This window comes from Petromyzon marinus, chromosome 14, assembly GCF_048934315.1.
Source record: "Petromyzon marinus isolate PM22_M1 ecotype Great Lakes invasive population chromosome 14, UKy_Petmar_22M1.pri1.0, whole genome shotgun sequence".
Classification (NCBI taxonomy): domain Eukaryota; kingdom Metazoa; phylum Chordata; class Hyperoartia; order Petromyzontiformes; family Petromyzontidae; genus Petromyzon; species Petromyzon marinus.
In genome coordinates this window covers 829,269-848,043 of record NC_133680.1, presented here as the reverse complement: position 1 = coordinate 848,043, position 18,775 = coordinate 829,269, and the positions used below count along the sequence as shown (strand labels likewise).

Genomic DNA, 18,775 nt, shown 5'->3' with positions numbered 1-18,775 from the left:
GCTAGTACGAAATAGACTAAAAAGACTATATATAATTCGTGGTACTTTGACAACACTCACATTTGTTTTCATGTAAAACAACATTTTGGCCAAGAATTCAAAGCATTTGAAGCTTTCGGATTCATGGGGTCACTGGGCTGAGTGAGAGCAGTGAGCGGAAGGAAGTGTTGAGTGTTAGAGTGAGCTGGGAGTGGTAAGCAATCACCAGCTCAATGTGCATCGAAGAGCAGTGGGCGCCCCCATCACTCTCACCACGGCGCCGACAAACACTGACCCCTCACGCACAAGTGGAGCGAACGAGAGAGGTGGAGAAGACGCAAAACAGGAAGAGGGAGCGGGGAGGTAGCGGTCGATTCAGCGACAGGCAAGAGAGAAGCAGGCTGGGCGCGAGCAAACAGAACACGGGGTAGAGGCGACGGAGTGGGTGCTGGTCACTTCCTGCTGCAAGGGTGTGGGGGGCGACCTGCGGCGCGTGCAAGCACCAGCGAGCCACCGAGAAATCATCCAGCGCCAGCCTGGGAACGGTGTCTGCGCGGGGTGAAAGGGGCATGCCACCCGGCGCTCGCCAATTCATCAACGTTAAAGCGACGCGATCCGGCAGTGGGCCGGCGCCAAGTTGCCGCGGTGGCGGCGGCACTAGCCACGCAGCCGGGGCTCTTGTGACGACGGTGGAGAAGGGGCGACGGAGCTGCATGCGCCACTGCCATCCATCACAGCCAAAACACTCTCCATTCGTTATGCATAATTTACACTGACAAGCCATCAATCTACACCCTCCTCTGGCTTTTTTTGGGGGGAAGTCAGTGGGAGTGGAGGGTGGAGGGGGTAATTACATGTTTTGAGATGAAATCCATGTAATGCCGCTTGTAGTGAAATATATTTATTTCACGAGCGTTTACTGCCGAGCTTGCAAATTGAGCCGTGGTGCGGTATCCGTACAGATTAAGGAGCCGGTAAAAGTGTATTACCCCTGACTGGCAAACACGAGGCTCCCGAACACCTCACGCACGCCCGTACGCACGCACGCACACACGCCGTGTCAGCTCATGCAATACGCTGGCTTACTGATTCACACAAATAAATACCGATATAAACGCACATGCCCGCAAAAAGAGCCATCGCTCTTCGTAACAGATAAATCTGCGCTGTTCATTCAGGGGCGTGAATTAGGTATCGAATCGAGGATCGGCCCTCAATTGATAAAAATTCGAAATGACCGAGCCGCAATAAAATAAAAGGGAGGAAGTTGATAAACGATAGCAACTTTTTATGGAGATAAATTAATTAATAAACCCTCGCCAAGCGATAATTATCCACTTAGTGAGGGGAATGAAAAATAAACCGTAACTCCAGGACGTGACATGGGGGCGCGCGTTTGCTCGCTTCCTGTGCCCCTAATGGGCGGTGTGGAATATTGCCCGGGCATAAAATATACATTACAAAGTCAAACAGAATTGGCCCGGTGATACGGTGAGCTGGGCTCCCTGGTGGCAGCTGCGATGGAGGGGGATGATCTATTAGCACCGAGCCGGGAGCGGCCGGGCCATGCGAGAATGTCGGCACAGGGTGGCGGCAGCGGTGTTGGTGTATTAAAACTCACCGTGCTTATCAACTCACTCATAATGTAAATTGCAAACATTTTTTTTTTACAAAAACACTTTAAGCTTCCTGCCTGAGCCTTCGATAATGCCGGAACGGTGCTTTCTCGACACGCCCGCGAACGCCTATTTAAGAGGGTTTAATTTAAAACGTGCCTTGCTTATTTACGCAGAGGCGCCGAGTAACAAGTGCAATTACGGCATGCAAATACCACGGGCGCAGGGCAACCTTTACAGGCGGTGGAACTGATCAACGGACAAAGACGAACGCCACTCGCACCTCAACGCACGCACGCACGTGTGGGCGCGCGTGCGCCCGCATTTCGATACGAAGCGAAACACATTCCAGAGTACTGTGCTTTCGTCGCATTGTTATAGTGTGTTGGTGCCACTGCAATGCATTGTATGGTGTTGTAGTTATGGAAGTGCATTGCAGTGCAGCGTAGAGCATAGCGGCGTATTTATGTAATTCAGTGCAACAAAGTGTTTCAGCTATTACACCGCATTGCAGGGCATTGCAGAGTGTTGCAGTGTATTGAATTGTGACAGTTTTGTAACGAATGTAAATGTTAGTGTCCACTCAGCCCAACATTCATCCAACAGATGTCAAATAGCACCCATATCCCATCACACGTTCTTTCCCACCTCTTCCCAGTCGAACACATACAAATCTCAACAGGCTCTCTAATTAATTTGAATATGTAATTTCACAATGCCATATGATTGATGGGAACAATAATACTGCCCATAATGGCACTCATTTATCCAGGAAGGCATCTATGGCTGGTGACGTTGCCTCGCGTTCGACGCTTGTTGCCGATGGTCACGATTCGAACCCAGCGGCCACTCCGATTAACACTGCGGGTGTGATAACAACGCCACTCTCCATCCGCTTCACAGCCGACTTTAAAGATCCCTGCGACATAATTCGCAAGATTGGGCTATCGTGTGCCGGCGTCAAAAGTCCAAATTTGCCAAATTAGAAAATTGCAGGCAAATTATCCAATTGGGATCTCACACACACACACACAGCGGCGATCATCACCTCCTGCTGGCAGACTAACGCCCCAGGTCGCCCTTGCAAGTGAGAAGTGTCCTGGTTCTCATCTGATTTTATGGCAAACCCTCTGCCACCCACCAAGTGGTTCCGCAACCTATAACAGCCTGCCATGCATGGTGGTCGCACATCCACGCACCGAGGGGTTTAACATGCCGGATGGGATGACACTTAAGATCCACACATATGGGTTCACAAATACACTGCTATCTTGCATGCAAACTGTTTTCCACCGCCACACTGCAGGTCACAACAGCACTTCTATTTTGCTTCTTTCGTCTCACTGCGCCACTGTGGAAGTCAGTCCCATCGTCTCTATTTACAACTTAGAAAGTGCTGTTTGTTACTGGCTACTTTGTGAATTGGGCCTGTACTAAGTAACTGTTTTTAATATTTTATATACATATAAAAAACATCTCCAAGCAGGTTTGGGAGTTTCGCAAGTCGTTATGCGCTCCACCAACCCGCTTTGCCTTCGAAGTGTCACAGGTGTGGTGGTGCGAGTTGCGCCAGCTTCTCCAGGCCTCCGACTCACCCTGCAGGGCGCCGCTCTTGATGTACAGCGCCTGCCGCTGCTCGCGCAGGTAGGTGCTCATGCTGATGGCGTGGGACGACGACTCGAACCTGCCGGCGTGGAGGGGAGAGGGCAGATGGGGCGCGCACGGTGGCGCTGCTGAACACGGCGGTGGGTGGCAAGCACGCACGGCAAGGGCGAAAGCCAATGGAACGGGTCGTGGTCAGCTGTCACCACTCGTCGTCGTGATCGTCAGCACCATGGTCGTCGTCATCGGGTCATTCTATCCATAGGACAACCACCGTTGATTTCACCACAGAGCAATGCTAATTTTATCGACCCCGGAGGGATGCACGGCTGCCAATCACTAACTAGGAATTGGACTCCGATCGCGAGCCGCTCACTCTGCCGCCGAGCCATCCCGGCTGGATGGGGCGGGCAAATAAAAAAGATGACACAAGCAAACGCAACGGCTCACGATAGCTGCCAACGGGGCCGGGGGTGCTCCAACATCACTACCCTTCATCGTCATTATCGGCATCACCATCACCGGTCCGCGAGCATCGTATAACAAATTTGCGAGTCGAAACAACGGCAGGGGCCCACAACACTGGGCCCCGCGTGACAAATGGTGCGAGAGTGCGATTAACGTCGCTGCAGTGCGCGCCGCGCGGAGTCTCACCCATGCCCACGCGTCGCTCGCTCGCTGCATGTGCAAGCCCACACACAGTCGCGTTAAAATTAAAATAAGGTGCATGCCTAAACACAAAAGTATCTTGCCTTGAAGCAAAATACCTACGGTGCGCGCGTTTCACTTGTCCGATACGTACGTTTGAAGATACGCTGTATGAGAAAAAAAAGACCTTAAAGTTAGAGTCAGGTGGTCTCTGACTGCAGTGATGTCACATTAAACAGTACAGGAGCGATGATGCAGTATTATTATCACTACGCTTGTTTGCCCTGGAAAACCTCACTGAGTCTCAAGACTCTTTATTAGGAGGGTCCTGCCAAGATGTTGTGGCTATGTGTAATCCCAATTTAGTAGATGGCAGGTATTTTTTCAACAATGGGATGTTTGGCTGATAGCAATTAAATTGTGTTTATTTTGTTCAACAATATCACCAAAGTGCAATCGGGAAGCATCTGACATTTTAATGAATGAACCTTTAAACGCTTGCATGACAGCCCAACACACAGCCCAGGTGTGTAACTGCAAGATAAGAACACCCATTAATTGGCTGAAGACATATCTATATATAGAGGACTGTAGAGCTTGGGCAATTATTGGCAGAGGCTCAGCGCCTTCTCACTTGCCCATAGTTTCTCAGCGATAGGTAGATGGAAATTGCATGAATAACACCGACTTGATATAAACCTAAACATCGTCTTTCGCTTTTTTGGCCTGCAACTTTCTTTAAAAGATAAGTCATCTGTCCAGCCGAAGACAAATAAAAAGCTGTCAAGAGAGAGGTGTGGCATGTTTAGGATTACACTGATAGACAGGCAGATAAATTCACGACTCAGAGAACATATGCAAATTCCAGGCATCATATTGACTGATGAATAACAAAATAAATGGGCTTGGGCAGGAAAAGTCGTGAGAAGAGCCGGGTGGGGCTTGTTGCATTGCAAATCGGTGAGAGATGGCGACTGGTCTTGGAAAGGGCTTCATCCAGCGGTGGAGAGAGCAAGGTATATGGTGATAACGTTGATTTGCCTCTGGCTTCACAGGACACCCAGGTGGCAATGCAGCTTTTATCTGGAATTAAATGGTGGGGGCTGAGATGCGTTGCACTTTTTCCCCGCACGGAGGTGTTTACATGTCGAAATAATTATGCGTTACCGCGCGAGAAAGAGAGATATTCCCCCGTAAAATATCACGGACACATCCTCCGCCATCACTCACTGTCCCTTATACCGCTTCAAATTTAATAACGCTCCAGATTAAATGCTTTATTTTCCATAACACGCACTCCCGATTCCAAGTGGCGGCGGCGTCCATTTCAAAGACAAATCGATGGACTGGCAGGCACAAATTGAAACAATTTCACAGGACAGACAATTTGCAAAAGGAAATGCTTGCGCGCGGCCACAACAATCTGCCGCTGAATTAAAAGGCTTTACAAAAAAAAAGGCAAGGTGCCGCTGACACCACCTCCGCAGGCTCTGCATTGATTCCTGACATTTTTATTTTCTCCGAATCGCTCGTCCACTCTGTTGCTGGTGGCGGCACCGAAAGAAAAATCGTTTCATCCTAAACATAAAAAAATATATAAAATCATATCCTTCCTCCTAAGATATCAGGGTTTGTCGTTTCCCAAATCAGCCAACTGTTTTTTTTTTGTTAAAACAAATATTTCCAAAGCCAAGAATAAGACACGGAGGGAGGGACCTTTACCGTTGCTGCGGCAACAACGTCCATTGACCGAAGACGAGTATCGTTTTGACAACTGTCAACTGTCAAGTCGCTCCGTGTTTTTTTGAGAACCGTCGCTGCGGAACGCGTTGCTGTGATATTTTTTATTGTGGTGTTGTGTACGATGGAAATGCATGGCATATTGTTGTATTCGTCATCTGTGATTAATAAGGCTGCTTCCTGTCCGTAAAATGGTGCCGTTACGCCACAGTTCAGCTGCTGCGTTGCGTGCGCTCCACTCAAGCGTGAGAGTCATGGCTGAGGCAGGGGTGGCAACAATGGCGATGATGGTTGCGATCCTGTGTTGTGTAACATTCTTGTGGTGATGGTTATTGGAGTGTTGTGATGACGGTTGTGAAGATGTATACGCCGAGTGTTGCGTTGACGGTTGTGATGATCCATAATTGAGGTTTTTGATGATGATGGTGGAGTTGAGTGCTGTGATGGTGGTGATGTGCGCTATGTTAAGTATTGTCAAGATGGTGATGGCAGCGACGGATGCACTGTGATGATGTTGAGACCAGACAGTTGTGACGATGTTGGCGATGGGGATAAGTGCTGCCATAATGGCTGTTAAGTGTTGCCATGACGACTGCGATAGCTGCGATAATAGTAGTGATGGCGATGATTGTTGTGATGATAGTAGCAACGGGGATGACTGTTGCGATGATCGCAGTGACGGCGATGATCGATAAGACGATCGTGGCGATGGCAGCGAGTGTTAGCGATGATGGTTTTCGATGCGGTGCCGGTCTCACTTGAACAGCGATGGCCGCTGTCGTTGCTGCTTCTTCTTCACGAAGAACGAGGAGAAGTCTCCACCAGAACTGGGGTAGGGGAGCTGGGCCGAGGGCTCTGCTCCGGCAGCTCGAGTGTTCTTCACATCCAGGTAATCCGTGAGCAACATCTGCGAAGGAGCCATCGTCAAATCACTATCACCACGAAAAGCAACCGATGATATATTGCCACCACCGACACGTGCACAATCTTCACCAACTCCACCATCGACGTCACGATCACCAGTGCTTACATTATCACGACAACCATCTTCATGATCAACAATCGTAAACAATGCACACACGATCTGCGTTCAAGCAACCATCTAAATATCGCTGCAACCATCACTGCTATGGGAGTCGCCACTGGAATCATCATAATCATAAGCAACATTATCACTCTGCACGATCTATGTCACCGTCACTGTCGCAACAATTTACATTCCAGCAATTACCGTCACCATCATCCACAATCGCCCATATTATCATCACTCCAGGAATAAACAACATCATCATCACTAACACAGCCACAGCTGTCTCTTTCACCATCGTCATCACGAACGCCTGCATTATCACCACCATCTCCCCAAACCATCAATATCGCCATAACCACCACCCTGACAGCCGCAAACATCACTTTCGCCATTATCACCACCGCCAGCAGCACCGTCAATATCACCGCCAACACGGATATCACCGCCGCCATCATCATCAATCACCATCCTTAGTCATCCGTAATCACCACTCTCATCACAGCAGCGCCATCGATTACACCAGCCCGGCCCAGCAGACGGCTTCGGGAGCCAGCGTTTCCACTGGGTGGAGCGGAGAGACCGCGGCGCGGCGATGCAGCTGGGAGGCGATTGCGGTTGTGCGCCTTCTCCTCCGCTTCCCCGCCCCGCGCGGGTTATCTGTCGCCCTGACGTGCACGTGCGCCGATACTCTATCGGGCAGGATAGCCAGAACACGGCCGCGCGCGTCGCCGGAGCAAGCGCCGGCATGTTTTTTTGCCTTTTTTTTGGCCTCTTCTCTCTGTCCGTTAGATTGGCTCGGACAATCCATCAACCTCGGCGGGAAACGAAAACGAGCGTCCGTCTCGTCGCGTCGTCACGTCTATTGACGCGCGGAGATAAGAGCGGCGCAGCAAAACTCCGCTTGCTCCAAAGGAGCCGGCTCCGGTCTCCGGCTGAGAATCAGGAGCGGCCGAGGTGGCTGGATGGCTCAGAGGTCAGAGACGCCGAGTTGGAAGCGCTGACAACCTGGGTTCGAATCCAGTTTTCAGCCCATTGTGATTAACTGTGGTTCTCAAGTGGAAATAATTCGTCTCAGCCCAGTCACCAATCACCGTACAACAAAAACGCATGAAGTTACGTTTGTTTGCCACTTAATTTGGGCAAAAACCAGCTCTGAAATTTAAAATATTGCTTTGACTGAACATTATTCAAACATCCAAAGCGGGTGGAAAAGTGCTGCTCCCTAATGCATGGAACAAGAGTCACCTGAAGGGATCTCATAGATAGCTCTGTGACATATGCTTCCACGGACCGTTCTCCGTCACAAATGGTTCCAATCCTCCGCGGGAGTTACGGACGCTTCTGCGTATTTTGACACGACGTTGAAAATACAACAACAAAGTGATCAAATAAGGTCAGGAGGTGTCACAGACACAAACCCTCACTCTGCCGCATCTCTCTGCCATCTCACACGCCGATCTCCTGCACCCGATCGTACTCCAGCGAGTGTCAGGCTTTCTGATCCGCGTCCCTTATTTATCTGAATGAGACCCAATGGGGGTTCATTACGTCTACTGTAGGAACACATGTTCAATAATCAATCAATCTTTATTTTACGTGCCAATATCGCCGTCAACAAAGTAGGCATCAGTCCACATTACAGCAGAACGGGAACGCTACAGGGGGCATAGAGCAACAGGAATAAAAAAATAAATTAAGCCGTCATGACCTCAGCGGCTAACACAGAGTGAGCAAAATTAAATGCAACCGCGCACAAAATATAGTGCAACATATTCATTTCTGTGAGCACTTTAACTTGGCTACGAAGCTGACACGCGGTAGACGACAACTCAAAACAGTGGCCCACTCTAAAATGCAAGACACTGGAACGTTGGAGGGTTCTTCAACCACGTTCCGGCTGGCCACATAATAACATTGTCGTGTGCTGGCGGCCACGTGGCATCACATGGTGTCGTGATGTACAGGGAGGGAAAAAGTATTTGATCCCCTGCTGATTTTGTACGTTTGCCCACTGACAAAGAAATGATCAGTCTATAAATCAGATTCCAAACTCTCCACCATGGCAAAGACCAAAGAGCTCTCCAAGGATGTCAGGGACAAGATTGTAGACCTACACAAGGCTGGAATGGGCTACAAGACCATTGCCAAGCAGCTTGGTGAGAAGGTGACAACAGTTGGTGCAATTATTCGCAAATGGAAGAAACACAAAATAACTGTCAATCTCCCTCGGCCTGGGGCTCCATGCAAGATCTCACCTCGTGGAGTTGCAATGATCATGAGAACGGTGAGGAATCAGCCCAGAACTACACGGGAGGATCTTGTCAATGATCTCAAGGCAGCTGGGACCATAGTCACCAAGAAAACAATTGGTAACACTACGCCGTGAAGGACTGAAATCCTGCAGCGCCCACAAGGTCCCCCTGCTCAAGAAAGCACATATACATGCCCGTCTGAAGTTTGCCAATGAACATCTGAATGATTCAGAGGACAACTGGGTGAAAGTGTTGTGGTCAGATGAGGCCAAAATGGAGCTCTTTGGCATCAACTCAACTCGCCGTGTTTGGAGGAGGAGGAATGCTGCCTATGACCCCAAGAACACCATCCCCACCGTCAAACATGGAGGTGGAAACATTATGCTTTGGGGGTGTTTTTTCTGCTAAGGGGACAGGACAACTTCACCGCATCAAAGGGACGATGGACGGGGCCATGTACCGTCAAATCTTCGGTGAGAACCTCCTTCCCTCAGCCAGGGCATTGAAAATGGGTCGTGGATGGGTATTCCAGCATGACAATGACCCAAAACACACGGCCAAGGCAACAAAGGAGTGGCTCAAGAAGAAGCACATTAAGGTCCTGGAGTGGCCTAGCCAGTCTCCAGACATTAATCCCATAGAAAATCTGTGGAGGGAGCTGAAGGTTCGAGTTGCCAAACGTCAGCCTCGAAACCTTAATGACTTGGAGAAGATCTGCAAAGAGGAGTGGGACAAAATCCCTCCTGAGATGTGTGCAAACCTGGTGGCCAACTACAAGAAACGTCTGACCTCTGTGATTGCCAACAAGGGTTTTGCCACCAAGTACTAAGTCATGGTATGCAGAGGGGTCAAATATTATTTCCCTCATTAAAATGCAAATCAATTTATAACATGCGTTTTTCTGGATTTTGTTGTTGTTATTCTGTCTCTCACTGTTCAAATAAACCTTCCATTAAAATTATAGACTGATCATTTCTTTGTCAGTGGCCATACGTACAAAATCATCAGGGGTTCAAGTACTTTTTTCCCTCACTGTATATACCTGACCACTAATCTGTACTGCATGCCTCCAGGTATCTCATCTCTTATCGGGTTTATCTCACTTTCATCTCACTAATCATCATATCTTGTCTGCAGCTCTCTTATCTCTATCCATTGTTCATCTCTCCTTCATATCACAAATCATTATCTCTTGTCTGCAGCTCTCTTATCTCAATTATTTATCTTTTTCATGTCAATAATCTTTATCTCTTTCCTACAGCTCTCATGTCTGTATCTTGCTTTGTCTCTTTTCCATCTCACTAATCCATAGCTCTCCATGCCTCTGCGAGCAATATCTCTCGGCGGGCCATAGCTCGGGAGGCCACACCTGAGGCCTTTCAAGGGCCACATGTAGCCCAGGGACCGCCACTTGACGGACCTCGTTCGACTCCAGCACGTATGAATAACAACGACCGTCGGATGGACGGATAAATAGCGATCTCCAAGTTTCCCTCTGTCGACTTGCCCCCTCCATGAATGTGCGAGACGGGGAAGGTGTTCCGCCTCGAAGAATATCTGGCACTGACAGCGGAGCCACAAACGCCGCCAAGGCCGGCGGCACACAGAGTGACACCGCGCCAATTAATTATCTGCAGACGTCGCGGCGTGCCTGCCTCTCGGCACAGGGGCACGGTGCGAAGAGGTGACACGATTACGAGCCGACTCGCAGGGCCATGCAGTTCAACACTGGCACAAGCTTAATTAGTATTAACAAGCTCTGTTCTCTGACACAAATGAATATTCACGAATGTTTCTCCAAAATGTATATTTATCATGGGAAGATAAGAAGGCGTGACAGGTATATAGGCTTTTTTTATATAACAGTTGCTGAGCACAGGCCCAAAGGCCAAAACACCAGATGAACAAAACAGCGCTGATGAAGGTTTGTGAGGTTAGCGATAATACAAGGCGACTAATCAAAACTCTCATTTATGGGACTGGCCAAACATCCCAGTGCGTGGCCTTCGTGGAAAAGTCTTCATTTCGGTGACAATAACAGTAAAACTTCTTGTGACAAAGTGAGGCTTTCCTGGGCAAAGGTCAATGTTATTAATACAACACAAAGAAGAATGATGATGTAGCCGGCAGTTGGGTTAAATATGCATGCGCGTGCCGCACACAAGCTTCCGACAAATTCCACGTAAACCTGCCCGTGGATAAATAAAGATTGTCCCATGCACCACCTGCTGATTCCAAACACCGCCACAAACAACGTCTTTGCCGAGATGAATCAATGTGCTGGGAGACGTATTTAGACGAGAAAATCTGCAGCATGGACAAAGGGAACATTACGTGATGGAGTGGCGAAACCGGTAGGGGGGTGGTGGGTAGGGACTCCGGCTTCTGTACTGAAGGCTGATCATTCCATTGTAAGTGGAGCCTATTTGTTAAGCTTAATATTTAAGAGTTGGAGCATATCACGATTACTGCGGCTAAGAGCCAATGGCTGCCAACGAGAACTGTGGTTGCTGCCTGAGGCTGCGATGGCTCTTTCTATCCATTTTTAATGTTAAACCTTTTTCACTTCCCATTTTACACTCCAGGCACTCTACCCCCCTCCCCATCGTGTAAAGAAAGCCACAACCACAAATTGCAATATGCATGACGGCACGAGAGGGAGAGAGTGCGCGAGTAAAAGTGAGAGCGGGCGGACGAGAGAGTGGAACCACGAGAGAGAGCGGAGGGAGAGTAAAAAAAAGATAAATGTATATGCTAAGGCTGGGAGGGCAGGGCTGATTCATCTTGTAAAATCTTGCGCGAAAACATTTGTCAAATTATTATGTTGGAACGGATCACGAGGGCTCCAGGCACATTATTGGGTTTGATTGCTATCAGCTGTTGGTGCACGACGTCATTTATCTCCACGGATGGACGCCCCCCACCGCCGCCGCCACAACCGCCCCTGCCGCCCCCGTTCGCGGTGACAGATGATCTGCAAGAAAAATGAATCCGGCGGCACGCTCGCATGCGTCGCGCTAAAAAATGTTTCCCGCCGCACTTTGTCTCGTTACGTTCCGCAGACGGAGAAAAAGCATCTTATTCAAAACATCCTTGACGGCGTCGCTCCCTCGCCCGTGACACAGAAGGGAGTCGGGGGGGCGCCCAAAGTATTTGGGTGGTTACGACGGGGGCATCGCGCAGCGGCGCAACCAATATGCGGCGGCGTTGCTCTCGCTCGCGTAAACAAGCGGGCGCACATGCGAGTCCGCTCGTGGCTTTGTAACAAGATTACCCCGTCGGTACGGCTCACGCACGACGCTCGTCACCGCTGTCGGGCACCGCGTCGTGTTTGTACATCGCCGGCATGTCGATCCGTTGCTCCGCTCCGTCAAGTTTATCCTACCGACAAATTGAGCTCCCCAAGGCAGCGGTGCTCAAAATGCATTTCTTCCTTGTTATTAATAAACACAAGCCCACGCAAAACAAGTTAATTAAGCGGCTCATATTTATTTATTTTCTGCTTCCAGCTTGTACTGCTGAGTCATTTAGTTTCCGTTGTCCCATGATTGATGGCGACATGTATCTCTGCGACGGCACGCGGTTAAGTTGTGCATTTTGCCAGGCATTCCATGCGTGCATTGCTACGGAGCCGAGCCATGTATGTACAAGCGAACGCAAATGCACCCAATGTTCCGCTTGGTGAAGGCACAAAAAAATAAATGCATGGGTGCGTTGTCGAGACGAGACGTCGCGCGAACATGCTGCAACACGCTCGTTGGCATGACAAGCTTTGGCACGTAAGCATGCACACGCTCCTGCGTGCCGAAAAAACTTTGGTTGGAAATTCGTGTTCTTGACCATCACCTCTGCCGAAATTGATGGGCCCTCCTTAACACGAGTGTGCGTGCGTGCAGGCACGCACGCAACCATGTCTATACGCGCGTGCTCGAGTACGCGCGCGTACGTGCGTACGAGCCCGCACGCCCGCCACTGCTCCCAATTTCATGGTGCATTTACCTGCAGCACGGCCTGGATTTTGGCCCAGACGTCGGCCATGTCGTAGAGCTTCACGTCGCCGGCACGCCCGGCCCCGCCCGGCCCTACCGCCTGCTTGAGATGCGCGAGCACCACACTGTGTGCATCGGCCACGCAGCGGAATTTGTCAAACAGCAGCTCCATCAGCTCCAACAGCAGCCTGCAGGAAGGAGTAGGAGCGACGTTATTGACCAGACATCCCTTCCATGGAACGAGCGGTTTTACACTGGGGCTATTTGGCAGGCCGAGCCAGAACTAAACCACAAGATGCCTGAATGTGGCTCGGAGGCCAAGCAGGGCCAAGGGCAGGGGGTCGTCAAGCACAGCGCCACCGCGTTATCTGAATGCGTCGCGACTTGTTCATGGCACAAGTTCTGGAGTGAAACAAGAAGCATGTGCCTTCTGAGCCTTTTCAGGAGGTAAAATGCAACATGATGTTGAATCCATGAGTAACTTCGATAAAGGGAAAAGTAATTTCAAGCCCAAATGAGCACATCCCCTATTTAAAGCCATGAGTGGTGTAAATTCCACAATACATTGGTAGGGGTGAGTCTACCCATAAAACAAACACTGTTGACTTCCCTCCAAGGATATACTATTTTTAGTAACAATGGAGGGATGATGGGCTGAGTCAACCCCCAACCAGGATTTGAACTCGCAACCGTCCGATTACGAGCTGCTGGCTCTTCCGCTGAGCCACGGTGCCGAAGGCTCCCATTTTCACTGCAATACTGCTTTGAAACACTGTACAAAAACTTACAATAAAAAGGACAACAGCTATTCTGATTAGCTTTATTGACCGCGTGGCAATTCTGTGCGGCAAAATTGCCACGCGTAATATTAAGCATTAAGTTTAAACATTCAACGCGACGCGAGAATCTTTTTTTTAATGCATTGAATGCCTGACGTAACTGTAGCGCTGCCTGCGATACACGCGTGTGTGTGTGTGAACCCAGTGGGAATCATCGGTGAGGTACAGCTGTGCACCAACAACACAAACAACCGGCGCGCAATGTCCAGGGCTTAACTTCCCACTGCATATTTTCCGAGTCGCTGACAGAAGACTGGAGCAGCTGGCACGTGACTATAATCCACAGCCCATAGCTAGAGTTATACTGGATGTTATGTGCTGGGTGAAAAAATGTTTTCCCTGGTCAAGGGACACGACAGTGACGTTACGAGTGTGCAATTGTCACAGGGGTTGGGACGTGTATGTACGAGTGTGTTTAGTCTGCGCGGCCTCACCCGGGCTGTGCGTCGCGCGGGGCGGCGCTCTCTCCGCGCTGGTAGGCCGAGTCGGCCACCTGCGTGGTGGAGCGGCGCACGATGGCCTGCAGCTCGCGCTCAAAGCGCTCCTTTATGGCCTTGATGGCGTCGGGGATTTTTCCGAGCTTGGCCAGGGCCGCCACCAACACCGCCATGAAGCGGGCGCTGTCCTCCTCGGGGTCACGCTCCTCTGGGTTTTCCGTCACCATCTCCACGCCCACCTCCTTGCCTGCCGCCGCCACCAGATGTTAGGGTAAATTCGAAAATTAAGGCATTTACATTTATTCCAATGCCAAACTCTCGTGTTTATGTTTCTGTAGCTTAGGTGACCCACCCCCGCCCTCCCCCCCAATGCCAGATGTCTCTGTGCCGTACAAGGTGATGCAACATGGGCATCAGTTGGGGGGCAATATTGCTATTGGTTATTCCAATTAACTAATTTTAAAGAGCAATTTCGAATTCGGACCTTATTTTGTTTTGGACCGGAGGTGGGATGATTTGAGAAACTTTCCCATTGTTTCCGCTACCGTACCGGGAGATTGAACCGAACCAGTGACCTCTGGAGTACAAATCCAAGGTTGTTCAGATGTCAGAAGGCCGAGCTGACACTGCAGAGATCGTGACTAAACTGGGTCCTAAAACAGTGAGTTGACGACTTCACCAAGAGAAAACAATAACATCACGTGGTTAAATTCCAGACCTGATAATTTTAAAACATCAGTTTGACCGTCATGCGATGAATATTACTATGCCCAATACTATGTAGGCCAGAGGTGGGCCGTTTTCTAACACAAAGGGTTTACGCACTGCTCTGCGAGAGATACAATTGGATTCTTCGTCTCTTGATAACATGACGCCGATAGCACGATTGGGATGAATAAATAAAATAACATAAAATGTTGGACTGCATCTGCCAAACCCTGGTTGAGTAGTAAATATTACCCCAGTGAAAACATTACCACCAATGTATAAAGAATGCCAGATATACTAACATTGCAGGAGCATCTAAATGACCGCAGTTCTCACCACCAACGGCTCTGGCCCAAGCGGGGGGAGCGCCTGATCGAGGATTTACGGCGAACCAGCCCGTATGCATGCAACGCATTTCTAATTATGCTCGTTTACATGTAACATTTAATGGTCTTTGTCTGTTCAAATACGTGTAATAATGAGTGACGCATCTTCACCGACATGTACTTCATTAATAAGTAAAAATCAACACGCATGATTCCTCTTCAATCCTGATTCAAAGAATTGTTTTTTGTTTTTTTAAACTGATCGCTGCACAGCTTACGTTGGGATTCACGCCGACTTTGTTAGAAACACGAAAATGTGACCCGAAAAATGCCAGGACTGTTTACACTCTTTGCTCCGACTGTTTGTCATAGAACACCAAGCGACGCGGCATGCGTGCTACTACGCACCCACAGCACAGCGGCAGAAACAGCAAGCGCAGCAGCCACAACCCAGTGATTTCTGAGCATAGTATTATTGTACACACACATAGGCCTTTTTAAGGGACCCACATTACTTTTCGCAAGTACACATACACACTTAACAACTGTTATTTGTGTGTAATATGTGCAGCCTGCACTGTGTAAATGTCCCGGCCAATAACAAAGCTGCGTGCACAGCTGTTGGCTCAGTACTGTGCATGCACTTGGCTTTAAATGTAAATGTTGGTTTTGTGCGCCGGGGAAACTGCCAACACATCACGCTAATGCCTTCCCGTTCCCTCGCCCAAAGAAAAAACCCCGCTGCTATTTGGCCGTGTGGGTTTAGCCGGCTCAAACCCGTCGCTTCCGACGCCCTGGAAAATCCGCCGTGCGGCGGCGCGTGAAACGGCACGCGAAAACTCATAACAATAACGAGCGGCGAGCTGCCCGCGCTGCCTGGGAGGGACGGGGGTGGGTGGTGCGGTGGAGAGGCATAAACCCGTCATCCTGCAAAATACACACCGCCGACCGCGGCGACGTTTTTGTAATGTGGTCTCAATTTAGCCGTGACCGAACGCTGCAAATCATGCTGGCATTTACTTCCAGACGGCAGGTGAAATATCTCGCCGCGTCCTCGTTCGTTCTGTGCCGCCCCGGCCGCGTGACGGGACTCTGTAATGCCGGGGGCCTGGCGACCGTTTAAGTGTGCCATCAGCTTGTGGGCCCGTCTCCCCGGAGCCCAAAAATTTGCAGCTATTTGGCCCCCGCCTGACCCTCAACCGGAGCCGCAGATTTCTTATAGCGTGTTTATCTACGTGGCACGCGCATTTATGCCTTTGACAAGCGTTTGCGCGTTCTACCGTTGATATTGACTGGTTGCCACGTGTGCGCATCAGCTAGAGAGGTTATTATTTTACTCAAATCAAATGTGCACGGTTTCTGATGTGGCAACAATAAAAACACAGCGCAGTGCTCGGTGTATATCTCATGTATACACATACAGTGGATATATACAGAGCACTGTTTCAAGAACCTGGCGACTTGAGTTTGATTCCTAGCCAAGGCTATCGTCAGTGGCGAGTGATACCTCAACCGGTGCCGGGTACACCCTTCACCAACCGGCACTGACCAGCATGGTGAAGTATGGTAAAAATAAACCCCCTACCACCCCCGCAGTGTGGGGGAGCCCTTCAATCAGCAGTGCATTGGCGAAGGTCTGTAAATCAATATGTTTATTTATTTCACATCATACACTGCAGATATATTCACTCGTAAACTCAATATATTTACCTGTACACTTTGGGTGCGATAATTCACCACCCCCACCCACCATTACTTGCAGGCTCGCAATTCTATTCAAGAATCAATTAGATTTGTTTTATATTTACAATGAAGTGTAGCACCTCCAACCCATTACATAGACTATACAAATCTAAACAAAGCCATTATTACACACGCGATTCAATGCACACGTTGCAAACTTAAAAATCAATATGAATCAAAGAATGCCAGGTCCATCATTAAAGCCAGGAATGAAAAGCCACTGAGACAACACATGGGTATTTAACCGGGGAGACCTGGGTCATACAGGCCCGGAACGAAGAGGGTTAAAATACAAAGGACGATTTACTGCACGCACATGAGTGCACCGATGTTACAACCCCTCCACTGAAGTGAAAACAAAGTCGAAGTAATTTCCTGTACAAAATGAGTATTGAGGCAGTGCTCATCTGTTTACAGCCCTGAGCCGCTGACAGAAATTCCACAAAGCTCGGGCAAGGATGGGTCTATCTAGAGGACAACCACAAAGTAAGGAGAAAAAAGAGTTAACACATTCAACAAGCATTTCATCAACCTCGGAGGATTGATGATGGACCGCATCAACCCCCGACCAGGATTTGAACTCGCAACCTTTCCATTGCAAGGCGCTCACTCTGCCACTGAGCCACGTGGCCAGACGCTCCCCCGAACGAAGACCGACGCTAAATTCGCCGCGCGCCCTCAGGCGCACCTCCGCGCCGTACAGTGCACACGAGCGCACGCGCGCGCGCATAAATATCAACGCGCACACTTCACGCGCGGGACTAATGGCGGGAGCCTTCGCGCCCCCAGCAGCGGAGAGAGAGAGAGCGGAGCGACTCGGAACCTGCACCGTGCTGTCCTGGCAGCACGGGAGCTCTGCGGGAGCGGGGGGCCGGTGGGAGGGGGTTAAATTTATGGATGCCGAAGCAGTCCATTACGGTGCGGCGGGCGAAATGCGGCTAAATGGGTTTTTAAATGCAAGGCGAGCTAATCATTTTTCACGGGGTAATGGAGGGAGCGCTGTAAGCTCTTGGCAAGAGCCCGCTGGGGAGCCGCCGAGCCGCACACACTCACGAGTTCGCTCTGCACAGCCAGCGAAAATAAAAGGGGGCCACTTATTTTGACGGCTGTTATGATTAGTTGGATTGTTAGCGTGTAGGATCGCAATTATTATCATTACTATTATTAGCGTAATGATGACGATGCTAATGATGACTCGTGAGTGATTGTAATAACGATGATGTGTGATTATAATATTTGCTCTGCAAAGACGATGATTATTGTTATTATGGATGTAAGTGTGATTTGATTTTTTTAACGAGCATGCTTGTTGACTTCCAAAAATCCACCGTATGTAATGATACGCGTAATTCATTTTTCCAAGTTACGGTTTTGAATTCCGATTGTGTTTTTAGTTTGTATTTTCCCTTCTATCCTCACCAGATGATTTATTTACCATGTGCCCTGCTGCTGTGTGTGTATGTATCTGCATGCATGTGCAGTGCTTAAGTTCACTGTGCCAAGATACCTGTAACCTGGGGTTGACAGCATAAATAACACCAATGGCACACGATATCAAAACCTGTCCTGGACTCCCACTTAGACGAGTACCTGGAGCAGTGGATAAGCATCAGCTCTGGGGAGACAAAGGCTGCCGTGTGTGATACTCGCTACAAAACCTCCACGTGCACCATGTGGGCCTTAACAGCTGCTCACTAATACTTACCCCTACAGTCTGTGTGGACTATATGGGGTGACTTTGTCTTTGTGTGTACATGTGTCTGTTAACACGTAACACCCGCTGGGCCTGTCCCGTGACCTCCTGCCAGCAAGACTGCAACACCTACATGCAGTGGACCTAGCCTGGCACAAGCAGGGTAATGACGT

The 18,775-nt window shown here is 49.4% G+C and overlaps 1 protein-coding gene across 1 annotated transcript in view; it reads right to left on the bottom strand.

Annotated features, from left to right (window-relative positions):
* EXOC4 (exocyst complex component 4) overlaps nucleotides 1-18,775 on the bottom strand; it is a 113,240-nt gene that overhangs the window by 82,038 nt on the left and 12,427 nt on the right. The window contains exons 6-9 of the mRNA XM_032954491.2: nucleotides 14,130-14,379; nucleotides 12,867-13,044; nucleotides 6,344-6,492; nucleotides 3,191-3,279 (exon numbers count right to left, since the gene is read on the bottom strand). Of these exons, the coding sequence (XP_032810382.1) occupies nucleotides 3,191-3,279; nucleotides 6,344-6,492; nucleotides 12,867-13,044; nucleotides 14,130-14,379 (666 nt within the window). The remainder of the gene's footprint in view (nucleotides 1-3,190; nucleotides 3,280-6,343; nucleotides 6,493-12,866; nucleotides 13,045-14,129; nucleotides 14,380-18,775) is intronic.